This window comes from Ctenocephalides felis, unplaced genomic scaffold (assembly GCF_003426905.1).
Source record: "Ctenocephalides felis isolate EL2017-DRISC unplaced genomic scaffold, ASM342690v1 CF-g0.4_SCAFFOLD_01886, whole genome shotgun sequence".
NCBI lineage: Eukaryota > Metazoa > Arthropoda > Insecta > Siphonaptera > Pulicidae > Ctenocephalides > Ctenocephalides felis.
Window position 1 is genome coordinate 148,575,839 of NW_020538040.1, and position 20,323 is coordinate 148,596,161.

At 30.4% G+C, this 20,323-nt stretch overlaps 1 protein-coding gene across 1 annotated transcript in view; it reads right to left on the bottom strand.

Moving 5' to 3' along the window:
• The window catches only part of LOC113376051 (tolloid-like protein 2), a 63,223-nt gene that overhangs the window by 13,724 nt on the left and 29,176 nt on the right, over positions 1–20,323 (bottom strand). The window contains exons 3-6 of the mRNA XM_026615982.1: positions 8,545–8,756; positions 5,004–5,211; positions 2,759–2,967; positions 334–568 (exon numbers count right to left, since the gene is read on the bottom strand). Coding sequence (XP_026471767.1) covers positions 334–568; positions 2,759–2,967; positions 5,004–5,211; positions 8,545–8,740 — 848 coding nt within the window. The 5' untranslated portion in view covers positions 8,741–8,756. The remainder of the gene's footprint in view (positions 1–333; positions 569–2,758; positions 2,968–5,003; positions 5,212–8,544; positions 8,757–20,323) is intronic.

The following is a 20,323-nucleotide window of genomic DNA, read 5'->3' on the forward strand; positions in this document are numbered from 1 at the left end:
TTTTTATATACTTGGTTTGGCATTGTACCTCTACTTTATATTAGAAATTTGTCATATTCATGTATATACATCTATTTGGCATATGTTTAATATATTCTGAACCTGGATACAGCTAAATTTGTATGGCATGCGCTGGTCCCTGGTGCCATTCAAATTCAGGTTGTAACCAAAAATGTTTTACTACCTGTAACTTGTTTCATATTTTTCATCAAATAATCTGTTGCTAGTTTGTAAATTTATGTTTTATTATCAAAAATTATTAATTATTGCCGAGTATTACTCAAATTAATAACCATTAATCTAACTACATATTAAATTGTCTATTACACTTACTCTCCCTTGACGGTCAAATTCCTTGGAATTTCAAACTTGATGAATTCTAACCGCACTCGTTCAAGATGTTGTGAATCCTGCATCCCATATATAAAGTAGCGGCATACGATTTTTGGAAAATACGGATATGGATAATTTGGACTGTACGCAAAACCGGCGGATTCTTTTTTGCTTAGAATTTTTTGATCGCACTCTGAGCCACGAATGTGTTCGCCGTCGTGTTCGCTTATAAAATCTGAAAATTAAATTTAATATTTAGTAATACAGTATAATAATATTTAATTAAAATATTGTGTGTGTCATTTCGACCTATGCGTATTGCCGCATACTATTAGACCTTAGAAATTCAAATTATACTACGCCTGACGCTAGCCTCTACTGGTTATATTTGTTAGAATTATTACAATTAATGACCTATTTTCATTGCAAGTATCAAAAATAATTTTAATGATAAATTATTGTTTACACCTAATGGTATATTTATTTACTAGCCGTGCAATATTTTTATATTAATTTGTCTCAAAAGATATTTATAGGTACAATTTATGGGTACATTTTTTGTGCTAACATTATTTTTAAATTAATAATTAGTAAAACTGTCATTGTGTCATTTTTTTCATTATTTTATTTTAATGTGGGATAGGCCGAGCCATAAAAGTTCAATTTGATTTAGATCAATTACATTTTGCAAATCAAACGAATTATATTATAACAATTAACGCATATCAAACAAACAACCATCTGAATATTCAGTAAAACTCCCAGCTAATTCATTATTGTAAAAATGTTTTTTTTTTGTTATTTTATAAAAATTTGTCACCAGGTGACAGCATGGGGACAAACAGGTCCAATGTCTTATTTTGAATTTTAAAGAGATTTTACAAAATAATAGCTAAATTATTCAATCCATGCAAAATATAAATTTAATTTTGTTTACTATTTTTTACTGTTTACACCTTTGCCAGGGTAAAGGTTTAGTTGGTCTTTTTTACCCCACCCACATGCAAGCTTTTATAGAGGTTATATAAAAAACTGTTGGATCTAACCTAAAAATAACTATACATCTTATAAAACAATTAAATAACTTATACTTAAAAATTATATTAAGACCTCGTAAACTTAACAACAGTGCTCACAACAAAAAAAACTAACAATAGAAGAAAATACTTTTGTTATGGATTTTGAAACATTGCCGTTTATTTCTTGATATTTTTAACGTGGTTAAAAATCAAGCTGATGGCTGGTTATACTTCTTTTACCCTCTGCTTTCAAATATTTCAAATATAACTTGACTTGATTTTTAGATATCGGTGGTGAACGTTTTTATTCATCTACCTTATCTACCCTATATCTAATACCCAGAACCTTAAAAACTAAGAAAGCTTGAGTGAAAATCAATAATATAAAATGCAAGCTCAGAAGCTGACAAAGAAGTTGAGTTAACTGAATTTGCAGAAAATGATCATGATAGCAATTCAAAGATATTTTAAATTTCTACAAAAATAATGATATTGATAGGTGTAAAATTGATTTAGTATGAAAGTAAGTGAAACTTGTAGTTGTGTACGGCATCGTGCCTTTAGGCGAATTCCCGTACCGTAACAAATATATAAACTGAATTACAAAGTTAGAATTATTTATTTAGAGTATGATAGTGAGCTTTAGAACTTTAGCCAGAATTAAAATTAAAATCTGAATTATTTTTGATATACAAAAAAAATTGAAAATATTTTTTTCCAAAAATAAGTATTTTGTCAAAACAAGTAGAAAGTTTTTTGAATTATTCAAATCGGATGCTTAGTTCTCTCAAAAACTGCCTTATATTGTACAATTAGCTTGGTATCTCCAAAACGGCTGGACCTGTCTTTGCCAAAAACTAAACACCACTTCTCCCAATCATTACAAATTGAATGATTGTTGAATCATACAAATCGGATACTTCGTTCTCTCAAAACCTCGATTTTTATTTTCTACACACTTTGCTCCGTATCTCCGTAACGGTCGGACCTGCTTCTGCCAAAAACAAATCAGCACATCTACCTATCCATAGAAATCGTATGTTTTTTGAATCTGTCAAATCGATTGAACCGTGCGCCCGAAAACGTGGACGAAAAAATGCGGACATACAAAACATACACACACACACGCACACACACATATATCAATTTTTTCTGAGGTATGCCAAAATCTTCAGAAACCTCGGCCCATTACTATATCTTACTCTACGAAAAGTTAATAAATTGCTTTTTTAGGATATTTTTTTATCATTAATAAAATTTTTTGAAATGGTTATCGTAGAATGTTAAATTCTTGGTAAACTATTCTAAGAAAAGTAAAGCAATTTACAATTTATTTGGTCAAGGATGATCATTTAATTTCTAAGCAAAATAATTTCAACAATTGACTATCAATTATACTATATTACCTAATTTGACGAAGCTCTCCGAAAACTCAAAAATGCCTTTAAATCCGCGGTTTTGCGTATTGGCAGTGCGCTGCAGTGTCTTGAAATGTACGACCAGCTGCGATTCGCTCGAATATAGCACGAGGTTCCTTTGCTGACCACAGTACGTCCCAACCACTGCACTAGTATTGTCTGGGCCGTCGTATACCTTCACGAAATCGAATGGACAGCTGAAAATTACAGAAAATGATTAAAACTAATGAAGGACCAACATCAATATGAATAAAATACCAAATATTTAACGTGTTAATATTGGTACGAAACCCATAGAAATGCACACAAAATTTATACTTATTATTATAATATTTTTAAAATATCTGATAATTTGATGCGCATATGTCTAATGATCATTTTTGACCGGCAGATGTCATTGTTTTTTACTCTTTTGTTCGATCTCCAGAAGCCTGCTTTCCCAAAAATTTTACCAGTTGTTCATTTTTCACACTTTTTGCTCCGTATCTTTGGATCGCCTAAACCAGCCTTTACCAATCAGCTAATCAGCACGTCTACTTATCAATACTCAATACAAATGTTCTTTGAATCATTCAAATCGGTTGATCTGTGTTCTCGAAATTGTCGACAAAAATTGTATTCGCACATACATACACACACATACATAATTTTTTTCTAAGGTGTGCCAAAATGTTCAGAAACCTTCAAAACGTGAAACAATGTAAAAATTTTCAATTCCGATTTTTGGACCATTACTATAACTTAACCTATGGGAAGTTAAAAATAATTGCTAAATACCGCCATTGGAAACCACGAAAGACCATGATAATACCTAAATCCAGTAATTTCCAATCGGTGGGCCGTCCCTCCTTAGGGTAGGTTATTGCAAGAGGGGCAAGAATCAATTCCTAAAATATTTCTTTCGAATATAAACCAAAAAGGTCGATTTAGTGTAAAAAGAATCAATAATTATTTTTGTGTATATTTTCACATCATATTACATATTATTTTGTGGCCCGTTAAATATGAGGTGTATAGATATTTATGAAATTAGATTGCTAGAAAAACAAAGGGGGTTCTACTGTTTAAAAAAATGATTCGATTACAAATCATTATTATCGTTCACAAATCAAAATCGTTAAATTTGTTCCGATTATTGTATACAATTTCACAATTTTGCCGTATCATCATTACATGTTTTTAGAGCTTAAGAACATGAATAAGGCTTGGGAATGATAAAATTAATGTAATGCTGTATTTTTGTATTTTTTTATGAATTTATCGTGCAAAATAGCATTTGCATCGTGTTTTAGAAAATGGTAAAATAGCGGTTCAAGAAAGAAGTATCAGAATCAGATTTTGATTGTTATTTTTGAATACCAAGCAGAACTTATGAGTCCTATAAGCTGTTAGACTAATTTGATTTAAACTACGTCGGTTTTACAGATGGCAACCTGAACAGTTTTCTCTGTGAGAAAAATGTTATTATTATAATTTATGTAATATATTAAATATTTTAATGATGGAGCAATGCCGGATGTGAACTATTTTCACTTGGAAACATTTTGCTATCGATAGATCCAAGTGAAAACGGATGTCACTACTGCTTGACATCAGGCTCTTCGAAGCCGAATCTAATTGAAGGACCTCTGATTCAGATTCAGTCGCTCTACTTACCCACCAGAAATGATTTGCAACATTTTTGTCAGAAATTTTGAAACAAAGAGGCTCCAAGGTTTGAAACACTGGATGCAGCTTTTCATAATATTCAATTAGGAATTAGTATTTACAAACCGTTTAACCGTCTCTCATACTAAGATATAGAAAAAGGGGATAATACAAGTGAACAATGCAACAACAAATTGTTTAAACTACTGTTTTACATTAAAATATGATAATTGCAGATTTTTGCCCATATATGAATCATCATTTTTGCAAAACTTTAGTTTGCACTTTCGGGGGCATATTAAGAATAGCTTCTGAATGAACTATTGTATCTATCTATAGAATATGCATTAATATTTAGAAACATGAGTCATCACCATACAATTAATTAGCCGTAGAGACGCACAAGCATGAAAAATTCATATTATATTATATTATATATAGTGGTTTAAATTATGTATTTATCACGTTTTCGGTAAAACCAAATTTCGAATTTCAATACAATTAATATTTGCCCTGTTACTTTCAAACTAGTCATTCAATATTAAAATGGTCTATAAAAATGTCAAGATTTAGTCTACGAACTCACTGTGGTCCGCCGAAAAACAGATCGAAATCTCGAAACTCCAACCGAACACGCTGTCCTGGTTCGCCGATAAACTGGTAGGTACACGAAAGATCCTTCGGGTATGCGCCAGGATACGTCGGCGACATAATGAAACCTGTCTTCTTTTTACTCGCCTGCACCGTAAAGCTGCAGGCCGTGTTCGGCACGGGAGTGCCGACCTCATATTCGCCTGGAAAGGAAATTAATGTTTAATTCAATGATTCCAATTTAGAATGCTATGGCAAAATCAGCAAAACGAGGAATAAATGGAAGAAAGTAGTTTTGTAGTTTCAATAAATATTTAAAAGTCTTATGTCATCGTTATTTCTTTCATATAATCGGCTCGGGAAATATCTTATTACGTACCACTTTTCTCTATATATCAATATTGCAACTAGAGCTTACAATACCGGGATTCCGTGATGCCGGACGATATTTGTCCGGTATTCAATTCCGGTATTAATACAAAAATACCGGTATTTTGGTATTACCAGTATTTTGTTAAAAATTGTACTTACTTAATGCTTTACACATATTGAGCCGAATATGATACATCGACAAACTGCGGTGTCGGTAAAATAAAACGATTGTTTTATATGTTTTCGACAGCTGCCTAATGTAAAAGTTGATCATAATATTTAACTCGTATCGAAATATGCACTCATTAAAAAAATTGTAAGCTTAACCAAACGGTTCACACATCAAAATCAGTTAGATACAGAAAATATGGAAGAAGGTTGAGCAAGAAACATCTCTTTCAATATCTTCACAAATTAGTAATAAAGCAATATTTTTAATAAGGTAATAATTCCATTGGAATCTATCTCAGGTAAATTATAATATAGAAATTAATATAATACATTTTTACTGGTACGTTTTTCTGTATCTATCTACTCTTTCTCCCTATGTAATAAAATAAATAATATGTTATTATTTCAAGGCAATATTGTTTGTTAATATTTCAATATAAAAACTGAGGAAAGTAAAAAGATAACTAATGTTCCATTGACAATACCGGTATTCCGGTATTTCAAATTTCAGATATCGAATACCGGTATTGAGATTTTTGTACGGTATTGGATGCCCTAATTCTCCTCATTGATAAAAGTACATCAATCTTGCAATTGACTGCATCAACTATTTGAATTTTTAAAAGTTTATTATGTTTATTATAATTAATACTCTACCTTTAAACTAGATATCTTTAAATAAATTGAGAAGGCAAGCTAGGGGCTTATCATAACTATATATTCGATTCTATGGTATAACTAGCCCCGAGGCTTTGTTTCAACTAACCCCAGGTGTATTTTTTTACATTAATCAAAATAACTATTTATACAATTAAACAATCACAAAAATTGTTACACATTGTCAAAGAATGATATATTTAAAACGAGATGATATATATATAGAATTCAAAAATAATCGATAATAATAACGCTAACCGAAATTTTATGATAGATCCATTTTATATTGCCTGTAAAAATGACGGACGTGCACAGTTCTGTTTATTGCGTCAGCTTGCTGGACAGTGGCTATGGCAATATTATACACGACTATTTACCTATCCAATCGAGGCAGAAAATTTAATATTGTTTAAGATTCTATTGAAAAACGCCTGTTACTAGTTACCCCTGTTACAGATAGCCCCTAGTTCCCCTACATGACAATGACAACTGCCAATGCGGCATTTATCGAAAAAATATTCGATGAGGAAAACGAAGTCCCCTATATTTCATATATAAAATTTATACGAAAATTTGAATGAAAACTTAAAAATTACACGATTTTCATTGATTTTCACAATCAGTTCAGTGTATGAGACAGAAACATTTTTAGGTTTTTATTTTTTACCAGATTGTATTTATTATGAAATTATTAAGTATTTTACCATTTTACAACCCTGATTTTTGGTGGAACTTTGTAACATGCTTTAATACTTTTTTAAAAAAAAAAAAGCAAGGCCTTTTAAAGTCGACCGTTTCGGTTTGACGTTGAGTTCTGGCACCATGTATATATATATATATATATATTTTTGAATATTCTTGAATTTGATGTTGATATATATGTTAAATTTGAGTTTAATATTCGGGCGTAACATCAATAAAAATAGTATGAGTTTTTTTAAAAAATTTTATTATTTAAAATCCATACGTTCGGCTAGCATCTTAGCCATCATTCAGTGGTAATCAAGTTAACTATAAAAATTGAAACTAAACAAAATTATATGAAGGAAATTTCATGGAAAAACAATAATAATAATAATAGTAAAAAACACTTACAATTTTGTATCCTAATATAGCATATGAAACCATTATTAATCCATGGTATGAGTATGTGCACATTGATAGATATGTATTTTTTAACACAAACATCCAAATGGTAAAACCACTATATCATGATAACTTGACAAGTTGTCGAAACTATGTATTTACTCTTCGGAGTTTAGGATAGAAATGTCACAACTTTCTCAAAGTAGTTTTTAGCATGTGTTATATTTTTTGGAAAATTTAAAAGGCGATGGGATTTTGTTATTTTTTAAGGAATTTGACACGCTATTAAGAAACCACGTGTTCGCCTCGTTCAGGGCCGTATTGTCAAAGCGTTTGTTTATCACTTTGTCGTTATGTATTGTAAAAACAACCCGTTACACCGTACCCGTAATTTAACAGTTAAATCTGTTTAGAATAATTGAGTTTCAATGAATTTAAAAAAAAAACTTTTATTTCAATTGTTGTATAATTTTCGGAGCATTTTCGTAAAACACATTTGTTTTACACATCGCTTTTTAACTTACCGAAGGAGAAGCCTATGTTTTCATAAAAAAATCCTATTTGCTAATTTTATATTTTCTCGACGTTTCAAGCCATTCTGAATCGAATGAGATCAAATTTGAAAAAACTATGTGTGTGCGTGTGTGAACAGATTTTTTACCTTTCGTCGACGTTTATTTCAAAAAACGACCGGGGCGATTTCAAAAAATTTAAAGCTTATTGATGTAACTCGATAATAACTTGTTTTTGACAGTTTTAGGTGACGAATAAACTTGGCTAATAAGTTTATTTGTGAATAGCAAAAAAGTAAAAAAAAAAATTGTATACGTTTTAGCCCGCAATTTTCGATGGGTTTTGTTTTGATAGATGTCATGGTCCTAAAGACCATACTAAAATTTCATGACCTTACGGCAAGTGGTTGAATTTATAAAATTCATCGAAGTTTGAAAAAACATTATAGTCAAAATTTGTGTCAAAAGTTGCTTTTGTGATATGATAGACAAACATTGTCAATTCATTAAAATTTGGAATAATAAACTACTATTTTAGGACATACAAGCACGTGTCTGTGCAATATAATTAATATAACTACGGGTAATTTAAATGCGTTTGAGCAAACTCCATTGGAAATCTCAATTGAAAAGCGATTATTTTCGAAACAGCAATTGAAAATTTAATCTAAATATCTAAATCTCAATTTCGGTTGAAAGTCAATTATTACACATATCGGGAAGTTCATGCATACTTACTGTCGTTGATGAAGGCATATCGTCCTGCGAATAGTTCCGGGTGCGTCTGATTCTTGTCGGTGTAAAAGGACAAGGCAACCGCGCGGTACAGGGAGATACGTCGTCGCGGCAGGATCGGACCGCAATAGCGGCCGCCGAACGGCGAGTTTATCAACTCGCCGGGCTCCGCAGACTGCACTTCTGCATACACGTCCATGTACTCGTGAACACATCTGTGGGGTAAAAATAGTGACATTAGAATCAAGGAAATAAATTACAAGTTGAGAAGAAAATTTTAGGAAAAAATTAGCTATAAGTTGAGGACTTTGCATCACCTTATTACAAAGTATATTATATGTCGACGATGGGAGTCGGCTTTAGATGTTTCAAAAATCGTAGGTGTTATTGTTATATATTTCAACATTCTTCTCAATATTTTGCAGTATGTTTTTAATAGCTCTTTTCATACTTATATAAGTTAATTGAAACAAATATATATATGCAAACAATATTATATTATGATAGTATAATGATATTCCCAGAATAGGTGTATACAATTTGTATCTTTATGTAAAAATCAATGTATGTATTTAAGTCAAATAAAGAAAATTTTCAAATTAAAATTTTTTAAATTTTCTCAATTTTTTTCATTAAAATATATTTCATAATATGCCGGGTACAAGCATTTTGCCGATGTGCCACGAGCGTGCAGATGTCATTTGTCGGGAAAGATGCAGGTCACAATTTTCATCCGTAACAAAAAAATCAAAACAAATATATATTTTCAACAGTATAGATTCTAGTTGAACCTAAAAAATCCAGAAAAAGAGAAATTCACTAATTTTTTACAACTTGAAGGTAAAAACATGTTTTTTGATACACTTTAGATTGTTTAAAAAGTGGATTATCTATAATTTTTTTTCATTTTTTTTTAGGTTTAACTAGAATAGAATTTAATCCTGAAATCAATGAATTCTGACTCGTTTTGTTAGAATGCTTAGTTTGTTTCCTATTTTTCTAGCCAATTAGAAACAATCGAAAAAATTAAAAACCGAGAAATCGCGCATTGAAGTTTTCGTTACGCTTGTATACAATACATGCTTGGCGCTTGCTCACTATTTCTTTCTATTTATTTATCTATTTCTTCTGTAACTCCGAAGATAATATGAATTTGTTTCTGAAATTTTAGTAATATATTCTTGGCTAGTTTTGTAAGACAGTTTTGCAAAAAACAGCTTTTTAAGTTCAAAAGCAGGCTTTCTCCTTAACTAAATATTATACTATATTATATTATATTGATATAACAGTTTCATATATATTAGAAGTTAGTGGCTTGCTTGAGACCAACTCTTTTGTCGGATTATCGAAAATTCCGGGCAATCGGGCAGTAACAATGAGGTTAATAATTAAAATACAAAATAAGTAAGAAGTACAAAAAAGCTTATTTTACATTAAAATATATATAAATTAATAAAAAAAACATTTTTATTTTTTACAAAAACAAAAAATTGATGATTTCTGATTGAGAGTTAGTGTTACGCGTTTTCGTTTCTCACCTTTTGAATACCAAGGCTTAAGTTTTGAAAACCTAGTCAATGCACAGTTAAATGGTTAAATCTATAGACATATGTGCACTAAGTCTGTGAATTCAGTAGATTAACTTAAAAACGGACGAGTCATTTGCAGAATGTATGGACTACGTATTTCGTAGAACTTTGTTCATAAACCTAGACATAACGGAATTTACCATTGACGCAACGATTATCGAACAATAGCGAGTTTTCCCGACTGATTTTGAATCACCCCGAACACGTTCTAATAGCTCTCGAGCGTTTTTATAATAAAGTGCTATAAAGGCACAGTATATGTGCTATAAAGGCACATTTAAATAAAAAAAAACGAAAAAATGTCTGTCTATCTGCATTACTATCGAACTACCGCTGTTCCGGTTTTTTGGGTGCCGGACTAAAGGACTCCTATATATATATCTGGTATCTCGACTTACGATTGACATAAGATACGAGTGTTTCGAGAGACGAGCCGCTAAAAGAGCGATTTGTTGCTTCGACATACGAGCAACATTCGATCTACAAGTTTTGGCCGGAAGAGTTTTCCAGGAAAACGTTAATTGCAATATGAAAATATGAAAAATTTCATCAGTTGTAACAATGATTTTCCTACCATAGAAATATTTTGGCTGTTTTGCTATATTAAATTATTTTACAGTTATTTATTTCAATTATATAATAATATTAATTGTCTAGTAACGATTTACCCTACGCGAATATATTGAGGCTTATTTTAAGGTTTGAAATTTTTACTATAATATTTTGATTTTTGCACATCTACAAAATATTATGTATTTTTGTAACCGTGAATCTGAAGACAAGGGCAATTTCTTTCGAACTAACGCGGTAATAACTCCAGCCTAGTGCTCTATAAAAATTTATAAGCTGCTTTCTGAGTTCTAAAATTGTCTGGTTAAAAAATGACCTCGAAAAATTTCGAGCATGGAAGTTGTTCAACGAAACACGTCTAACTGATTTTTGTAGTGATGAATGGACAGGAAAAAAAGCAATAATTAAATTGATAAATAGTAAATTTATTTTCATATTCAAAAACTTAACGAATGAATTTAATGTATTTATATGGAAAAAATTGCATCGAGATACGAGTGATTCGACATACGAGCGTGGTAACAAAACGAATTAAACTTTTCTGTCGGGGTACCACTGTATATATATTCATCCGTTTCAAATAAAGTTGTACGTTTTCAAAGAGAAACGACTAATTAACACAATTTTGAGCGACAGTTGCAATATTGTTATTTAGCGCGTTTTGTCATATCAAAGTTGATGAATTTAATTAATATCACGCGTTTCATTTATCTATTCATTAAAATTCCGCAGAACATCATCTGGTTTAATAATAATTCGCTATGAGATATGACACAGAACAATATATCTGCCTACACATTATTTCATTTATCAACAGTATCGCCGGAAAATGACTTGAGGTGTGTTTTCCCTTTCCATGAAATTTCCTGTCATGAATCGCTGAACACCCCGCCAGTTTTGAATTATAAGTCAAGGTTATGCATATAGTCGAGAATGGACACATTAAACTAAAGCCGAGTTGATATAGTTTTAAAATTATTCATTAAGTTGTTAATTTGTGAAGTTTTAATACCTCGTTTGGATATGCATATAGCTTATAGAGAGAAATAATTGAACGGAAACATATTGACCATAAATAGATTATTTTATTGGATGGCCAGCCTGCACGGAACCGGTATAGGTTTCATAAAAAATATTATATTTAACAAATATTTAAAAATTTCATTGCCGGTTTTAAATTAATATATTCTATATTTTTGCTGTACAATTTTCTGTATTCAATTTATGATTAATATATTACCTGACCAAATATAGTATGAATGACAACTAAAAATGAGTATACTTATAATAATGTAATTATAATTTGATATTTGATTACAGTCAACCCTTCAATAAAGTGGTAATCTAGGAACGCGGTTCTCATACTTTGCGAGCAAAAATTTCGACAGCCCTCCGATAACACGTTTACTTCTATAACACGGTTTCTGTTCAACATCCTATGACTTTCTTTTGACTCCAGTAACTTGATATTGTTGTAAAAGGTTATAATATAGATTTTATAACAGACTATTTTATTTTTTACGATATGGTCATGTAAAAATGCCATGATTTCAGTAGTAGCAGAGCTCTTTCACAGAATGTTAGTCTTTCTAAAAGAAATTCAACTTGAGGGACCGATTCTGCCGCATAACAGACAAATGTTAAGGCAAGGCCATGTTACGCTCCAACTTTTATACATTACGCTACTGCATCATACTGAATACTGTCAAAATGTCATGTATTCAGGCGTTTTGCACAAAAACTGCAACGTCACTCGTATGTTATGAAGCTGGGTGAGAAAGACCCTGTTGTGTAACATAGTTTTTTTTAACTTTTGTGCGGTTTCTAGGTTATGTTTTTTATCTGACAACCTAAGAAAATTACCTGACTGCACAGCAACCACATAGCTTTTGTCAATATTTAGAAAGAATTTGTATGTAAAGGTATTCATGACATAGCCTTGCCATAACATTGGTCTGTTATCCGGCAGAATCGATCCCTGATTTTTTTTTTTTAAATAGTTATTTTGTCTGTTTTATCTTTTATCATATCCTTACATAAACTCTTCAATTGCATTAAAATAATGTATATTATTGCATTATATTTTTATAGCAACTCTTCAATTCAATAAAAAATAATTTATGTCTTTTAATGAACTCTTAACCCAATCAAAACAATTTGTAATTTATCATGTCTTTTGTCTTCATATAAATGCAATTTGTTCTAATTCTTAGTTTTTTACAGTGTGGTTTCTATACAACATGATAGCCGGTTTCCATATAACGCAATATGAATATAGCAATTCTTATAGCACGGTTTCTATATTGCACGATACGCACTCACCGCGTTATCGGAGGGTTGGGTGTAAATGTATATCCATAAAGTGTCAAATCTGAGGGACTACAAAATGTCACTTTCTCGAGAAATCGGTATTTATGGGAATATCTTAACAATGATAATAGAGTTGTGAGAGGTGTTCTTGTTGGAAATCACGAATATTAATTATAGCTTACAAAATATAATAGTTTAGAGGACAGAATCTTGCACAATCGGTAGAATTGAATTTAGGCGGTATTTTATTCTTGAGGCATGAGTTTTAACACTTTCCACTCGGCAATTCCGAGCGGCGGCATCCAAGTCGAAAGGGTTAAGCGATTTTTTAAAGGCCGTAGGAGAAGGCAAACAATATTTTACTATATTTTTTACAAGTTATTCATTAATGTTTTAAGAATATTGAACAAAGATGAAGATTAAAAATAGTCATAAAGTTTTAATTCAAGGAGGTGATGCATTGGGGGGTCTTAAATAACTGGCACCTGACCATACCCATGATTTGCATCAATTTCGCAATAATGTGAATTACAGACAAGTAAAAAATGCTTTTTCACAAAATAGCGACTGTCCGAAGTAAATATATATTTTTCTACTACTTTTTGATATTCTTGAATTTTTTAAATATAGTAAAAGTCGGAAATTGGGAATGAGCATAGTTCATATTGAAGAGAAGTCTATAAAGAAGATTCTGTAAAAATTTGAAATAAATCATTCCAGTAGAAGTTGCAACATGATGGGTAGGTATCGTATCGAAAAAGACAGTTTGGAAAAAACGCGTTAAAAGTTCCAGGGAAGAAGGAAACAGAGGAGGATTATCGTGATCAAATAGCTTCTTCTCCAAAATTAATTCAAATTTTAAAAAAATCATTTAGTACGCATATTGTTGATTGGTTAATTTTTGAAAATATGCTTTGAAAAATTTTCATCAGTACACCCTCTTAAAATTACCTAGTTGTTGATCAAAATATTATTAAGCAGTTATTAATAAATTTTCCTAAATCTTGAACATGTGTGCAAATAATCTAGTAGCACGTGTACCGTTCGCCATTTTCGTTATTTCGTTATTCGAATTATATGTCAGATGCCATTAAACATTAGAGCTGGTAATCTTAAACTTAAATGATGTGTCAGACAATAACTCATTTATCGTCTGGATCAAATGTCATGCAATATTCATAATTTCCCAAGTTGGCCCTCACTTTCGCTCTGACGCGAAACCAATTTTCTAAAGGCGCACGATGACACGTGTAGAATCATATTCTATATTAGTTCATATTTCTTTTGAGTGATTTCAATTTAGATTACACATTCCGCTCGTCATGGCTCAATATTGCTAAATGGATTAAGTTTTCGAATGCTGTGCATTCGGGAAACTAAACGGAATAACTCGTATATATATATATATATATATATATATATATATATATATATATCGGATCAATATATTTTGGTATAGACTGAAAAATGATATTTGTAAAGAATACTCAAACAGTATGTAGTCAACAGATACTGTATAATGTAGATAATGCAATGCCAGTATACCGGTATAACGCCTAAATTGTTGGCGGTGTTAATACCGGTATTCATCTTAAAAATACCGGTATTTTCAGTATTGAATCGTAAGCGATAGTTACACATGTTACATTTGAGTTCAAGTTTCTTGAAACTATTCAAACTTCACATTTCATAATTGTTTGAAACATCTCTTTAGGTCGTTCTATTGGATGTCAAGTATTATCTCGGCTCGTCAATAAACTGAATATTTATGTTTTAAAGGATTTACAGGTAACCTCCGTAATACACGGTAGTTACGTTCCAAAAATCAAGCGAGTACAAGAAAAGGGGTTACGATTCCAAGAATTAAAAAAAGTGATATATATCATTTTATAATAAATTTTGCTCTATTTGTTATTTTTTAGAAGTAATATACAACACCTGAATTATATGATTGTAATTAAAATGTAAAAATGAGAGGTTTTCGCTATATACCTCACACATATGCTCTCGGCATGATGGAAGCAAACACTGTTGGCGCATGTAGCCTATTTTGAAAATTTTTAAATAATTTTTTAATTAAACGTAAAGAAGGTCTTTTTGACTATAAGCACTATCATCATGCTTTCATCAAAATCCTAGAAAATATTTTAGGATTTGTCATTGTCATAACTAACAAGTAAGTGCTATCCAACGCGATCCTTTTTTTTTGAAAATGGCCTCATTATCTGAGCAGTTTTCTGTATTACTTCCGGATCAGTAATATTTTAGGAAGGTCTTTTTGAATCTCAGCACTATCACCATGCTAAGTTTCATCAAATTCCTAGAAGATATTTTAGGATTTGTATTTGTCATAACTAACAAGTAAGTGCTATCCAACGCGATCCTTTTTCAAAAAATGTCTTTATTCTCTGAGCACTTTTCTGTACTACTTCTAGATCTGTGCATCATTTTTTGCAAAAAAAAATTATATTTGCAATTTTGCTTTTAGCAAAATGATATTTATATATTGAACGCATGCAAAGTTAGCTTTATTAAACTTTATGCTCATTTATTTAAAGAATCTTTGTTTAAGGAATATGAAGTATATTGTTCGGATAATCCTAGAATTGTTTTTTAAATAGAACGTACGCGCTCGAATAATAAATATCAAATTAATTACTTATCTTTTGCACTTATTTCATCACATTGATTGAGCGCGTACGTAGCGATTTTACTAGTTTTTAGATTAGATAACGTTTGATTTTTATAGCTTTTACTATATTTCTTATTTATTAGGGTTTTGCTCAATTCTCAAACCGTGTTATAGCGAATCCGTAATTTATAAGTCCTTGTTATGAGGAGGATGGTTTTAATTTTTAAACCGTCTTAGAGCGAATCCGTGTTTTAGAAGTACCGTGTTACAGAAGGGTTACCTGTATATATATTTTCAATAAATAGAATCGGACTAATAGATAATGATGCTTATATTCTTTTATATAAAAATAAAACGGTTATTTAAAGTGACATCGGCGCCAAAATATTCTAAACCATAAATACTTTGAGATTTTTTTTTGCCACAAGGTAATCTTTATTTTTGCTCGAACTTTATACATATTAATCATAATCATTACGAAATATTTTCCTTATTAAAAAATAGATTTCAATTTATTCTTGGAAATAAAAATAACTTAAAAATTAAAAAATATTTTTCACTTGAACAGTAGTGAATTTTGAAAATGGTATAGCTTTTTATATGAAAATTCTCAACAATTATATTATATTATTTTTCTTGAGGTTTAGACGACGATACATCGGATCAAATGTTTTTTAACATTATATTATAATATGCATAAAAAATATTAATCACGAATTCTTATTAATATATAAATATTAATATGATAAGTTCGATATAATTCTGTTAATTTATTATTAAAAAATACGTGTTTTGTAGTTAACTTGTGTAAATACATTTGTACAAATTTTATCTTATATTCTAGGTTTTCATTTTTTATTGACTTTAGGTTTATTTTTTATATTGTACATGTAATTTCCTATTTTGCTTACACTGTTTTTAATTAATATTAATACCAGTATTTCACCGATATTACCGGGTTTAAAGCGAAAATACCGAAATACCAGTATCATTTTTTTTATCGATATTGCATTCTAGTTCAAAGTCTATCAATTTCATTGAAGAAAAATAAAATGCAAAACTAAGAAGCATTAAACATCTCATTCATAAATTGAATAACGTATCTTTCTAAAAAGCTTAGATATTATTCATAAAATGTTTCTCGCAAAAACTTATCTGATACATAAAGATTTTATGATAAATTTATAGTAGGCAGTGAATCGAATTTTATGTTCTACGAAATTGGATGATGTGCTTTCCTAGAATATTCCACGATTTTCACCAGAAAATCTAAACAAGTGTATAATACTTCAACAAATTGGCTGAGCAAATGCACACAGATAGAATTCTAGGAATAATTATTTGCACGGGTATTTTCTATAGAGTATAGGGAAGATCGGGTATTATTACACCGCATTAGCCTTGTTATAGATGCTTCTTAGAAATTGTTTAAATGATATTATTATGAAGATGAATGAATATATGTCGAAGATATGTACGATCTTGAAATTTGTCTGTAAATGTTTATTATTATTTTTATATGTGTTTTATAATGAAAGATTTGAGTAAAAAAAAATATAAATGATAGTACTAATACTAATAAATCATCAGAACTGTAAATGTTATATTAAAACAATACTTTATGAAAAAATATGCAATCAAGTGATGCATAACATCGTGCCTTAAGGCAAATTGCTGGAATTTCCCGTACCAAAAATTAAAGTTTTAACAAATTCAATTCCTTTTATAGAACTTTGAAAAAATGTATTTTTGAAATTTTTAAAATTTTTGAAAACGAATTACCTTTTTGAAAAATTTTAACTTTTTTATACTTTGAAATATTTTAATTTTTTTTAACTTGGCGTAGGGCAAGTTATAGTAATCGCAAAAAATCGAAAATGAAATTTTTATATATCTTTACGTTCCAGAGGTTTCTGAATATTTTGGCATACCTTACGTTCCAGAGGTTTCTGAATATTTTGGCATACCTTAGAAAAAATTGATGTATGTGTGTGTGTGCGTGTATGTATGTGTGTGCGGATACAAATTTTCGTCGACGATTTTGGGAACACGGATCAACCGATTTGAATAATTCAAAAAACATTCGATTCGTATTGATAAGGAGACGTGCTGATTAGTTTTTGGCGAAGGCAGGTCTAGCCGTTCCGAAGATACGCGGCAAAAAATGCCGAAAACGGTAACTCAGTCTTTAAGAGAACGGAGCGTCCGATTTGAATAATTCGCAAAAAATTTTACTTGTATTGACAAGATGAAGAATTGATTAAATTTGCATGAAGGCAGGTCTAGCGCTTTCGGAGATCTAACAAAAAAGTAAAAAAAAATGCCATTTGGCGGCCAAAAATGATCATTAGACATATGCACATCAAATTATCAGATATTTTATAGAGATTTTAACAATAAAATCGCAATCGCGATACGTTAGCTGCGTAGAAATGAAATATCGAATCGCGGGAGCGCCGCGTTGCAGTATAACGGATAAACATTGGTGCGGAATCTATTGAAATGCAAACAAAATTTGTTTTTATTCTTAAAATATCTATAAAATATGTAATAATTTGATGTGCATATGTCTAATGATCTTTTTTGTCCACCAAATGGCATTTCTTCTTTTTACTTTTTTTATTGGATTTCCGAAACCGCTAGACCTGCCTTTCAACAATTTCATCAGTTCTTCATTTCGTCAGTACAAATGAAATGTTTTTTGAATCAGTCAAGTCGGTCGACACACATACATCCATTTTTTCTAAGGCATGCCAAAATGTTCAGAAACCTTTGAAACGGAAAGATATATAAAAATTTTCATTTTCGATTTTTTTGCGATTATCTACTATAAATTATCCTACGGGAAGTTAAATAACTAGTTGTAAAACGTTAAAATGTTCGGTATATTTAAAATAGAAACAATTGCAATTATAATCTTAAAAAGCCAGTAAATTCTATATTTTTTTAGTTATTTCAAAATTTATTTGTAATATTGCGAATATATACTTTAATATAATTGGAATAAAGCTCAAGACATTGCTTTGAATCGTTACATGTAATACACAATCCTTTAGGTATAATTATTTGAAATTGTAATATTTGATTTATAAATCTTTATTAAAATATTAGTATATAAATTAATATTATATTTTATTTATAGGTGTAATTTATGAACATATTGGTTCATATTCAAGTATAATAATTGAGGTAAAATAAATACAATATTTTCATTCTGGATTCTGTATAACGCACTGATGTTTCCTAGAAATCGTGCGAGTTTGCTGGATCTCATTTAAAGGTAGGAAATTTAATAGTTCTGAAAATAAGTCAAATGCTTTACCTAAAACCCTTTGCCAAAATATTTAAAATTCTCGGTAATATATTTTCCTAGAATACGTAGGCGTTTTTTATTAACTATTCTACGTAGAAGTTTATTGAAAAAAGCTCGTCCCCTGCCACAATGCAAAATAATTATCAACGGAGAATTGAGCTTTCCGAGAAGTTCGGTTCGTAATGTAGATTGCGGTACTTCCGAACTTTTGCGAGTGCGATCGTTAAAAGTTTTGTTACTTTTGGACAATAGAAGTTGTTTATTATGGTTTTGTATTTGTTATCGAGAAATTATTTTCAATTCATTATAATGAAAATATAGATGACTTTAAAATGAGAGCGTCTTAATATTTTTCAATGCGAAAATCATCAAAGACATTTCATGAAATCTATGAAAATAAAATGATAAATGAATAATGTTATTTGAAGTACAGTTTGTTTTAAGCTACGGAATTTGAATATTAGCAAAAATGCTTTTTGATATAAAAAATAATTTGAAGTCGAACTATCCTAAAAATTTTAAAGTCATAGTTCAACACAAAGTCTTAATTTTTGGAAACTTGGGGCAATTGTATCATTATGGATTCAATATTTAAATGAACAAAATTAATAAAAATTAACCACAATAATCGAAAAATTGTCACAATTTGATCAAAGCTCTAGGTTGCACTTAAAGCTCATGATTTTTTTGAGGACCGTTATGGTCGCTCTTTTATTATCACCCCGTTTCGGCTTGACGTTGAATTCTGGGGCATCCATATATATTTATAACTTCAGAAGGCGTATAAGTCTGTATATGAATGAATACTATTATTAACTTTCCGTAAGGTAAGATATTGTAATCGCAAAAAAATCGAAATGAAAATTTTTAAATATCTTGACGTTTTGAAGGTTTCTGAACATTTTGGCATACCTTAGATAAAATGGATGTATGTGTTTGTGTTTGTGTATGTATTTGCGGATATAATTTTTCATCGACGATTTCGAGAATACGGATCAACCGATTTAAATGATTAAAAAAATATTAGGATCCTATTGATAAGAAAACGTGCTAGTTTTTGGTGTAGCCGTTTCGAAGATACGGGGCAAAAAGTGCCAAAAATGGTATTCCAGGTTTTGAGAGAACAAAGTGTCCGATTTGAATGATTCAAAAAACATTTTACTTGTATTTTACAAAGTGAACAACTGGTGAAATTTTTGAGAAGGCTGGTTTAGGGTTACCGGAGGCTCAATTCAAATTTTGTGTACATTTACGTGGGTTTTGTCCCAATGTTTCCACGTTATTCTATGACGCGGCGCTTAAGCGCTCGATATTTCGACTATAAAACAGCTATGCAGCGCATTTGCTTTAGACAGATGTTCAAGATTT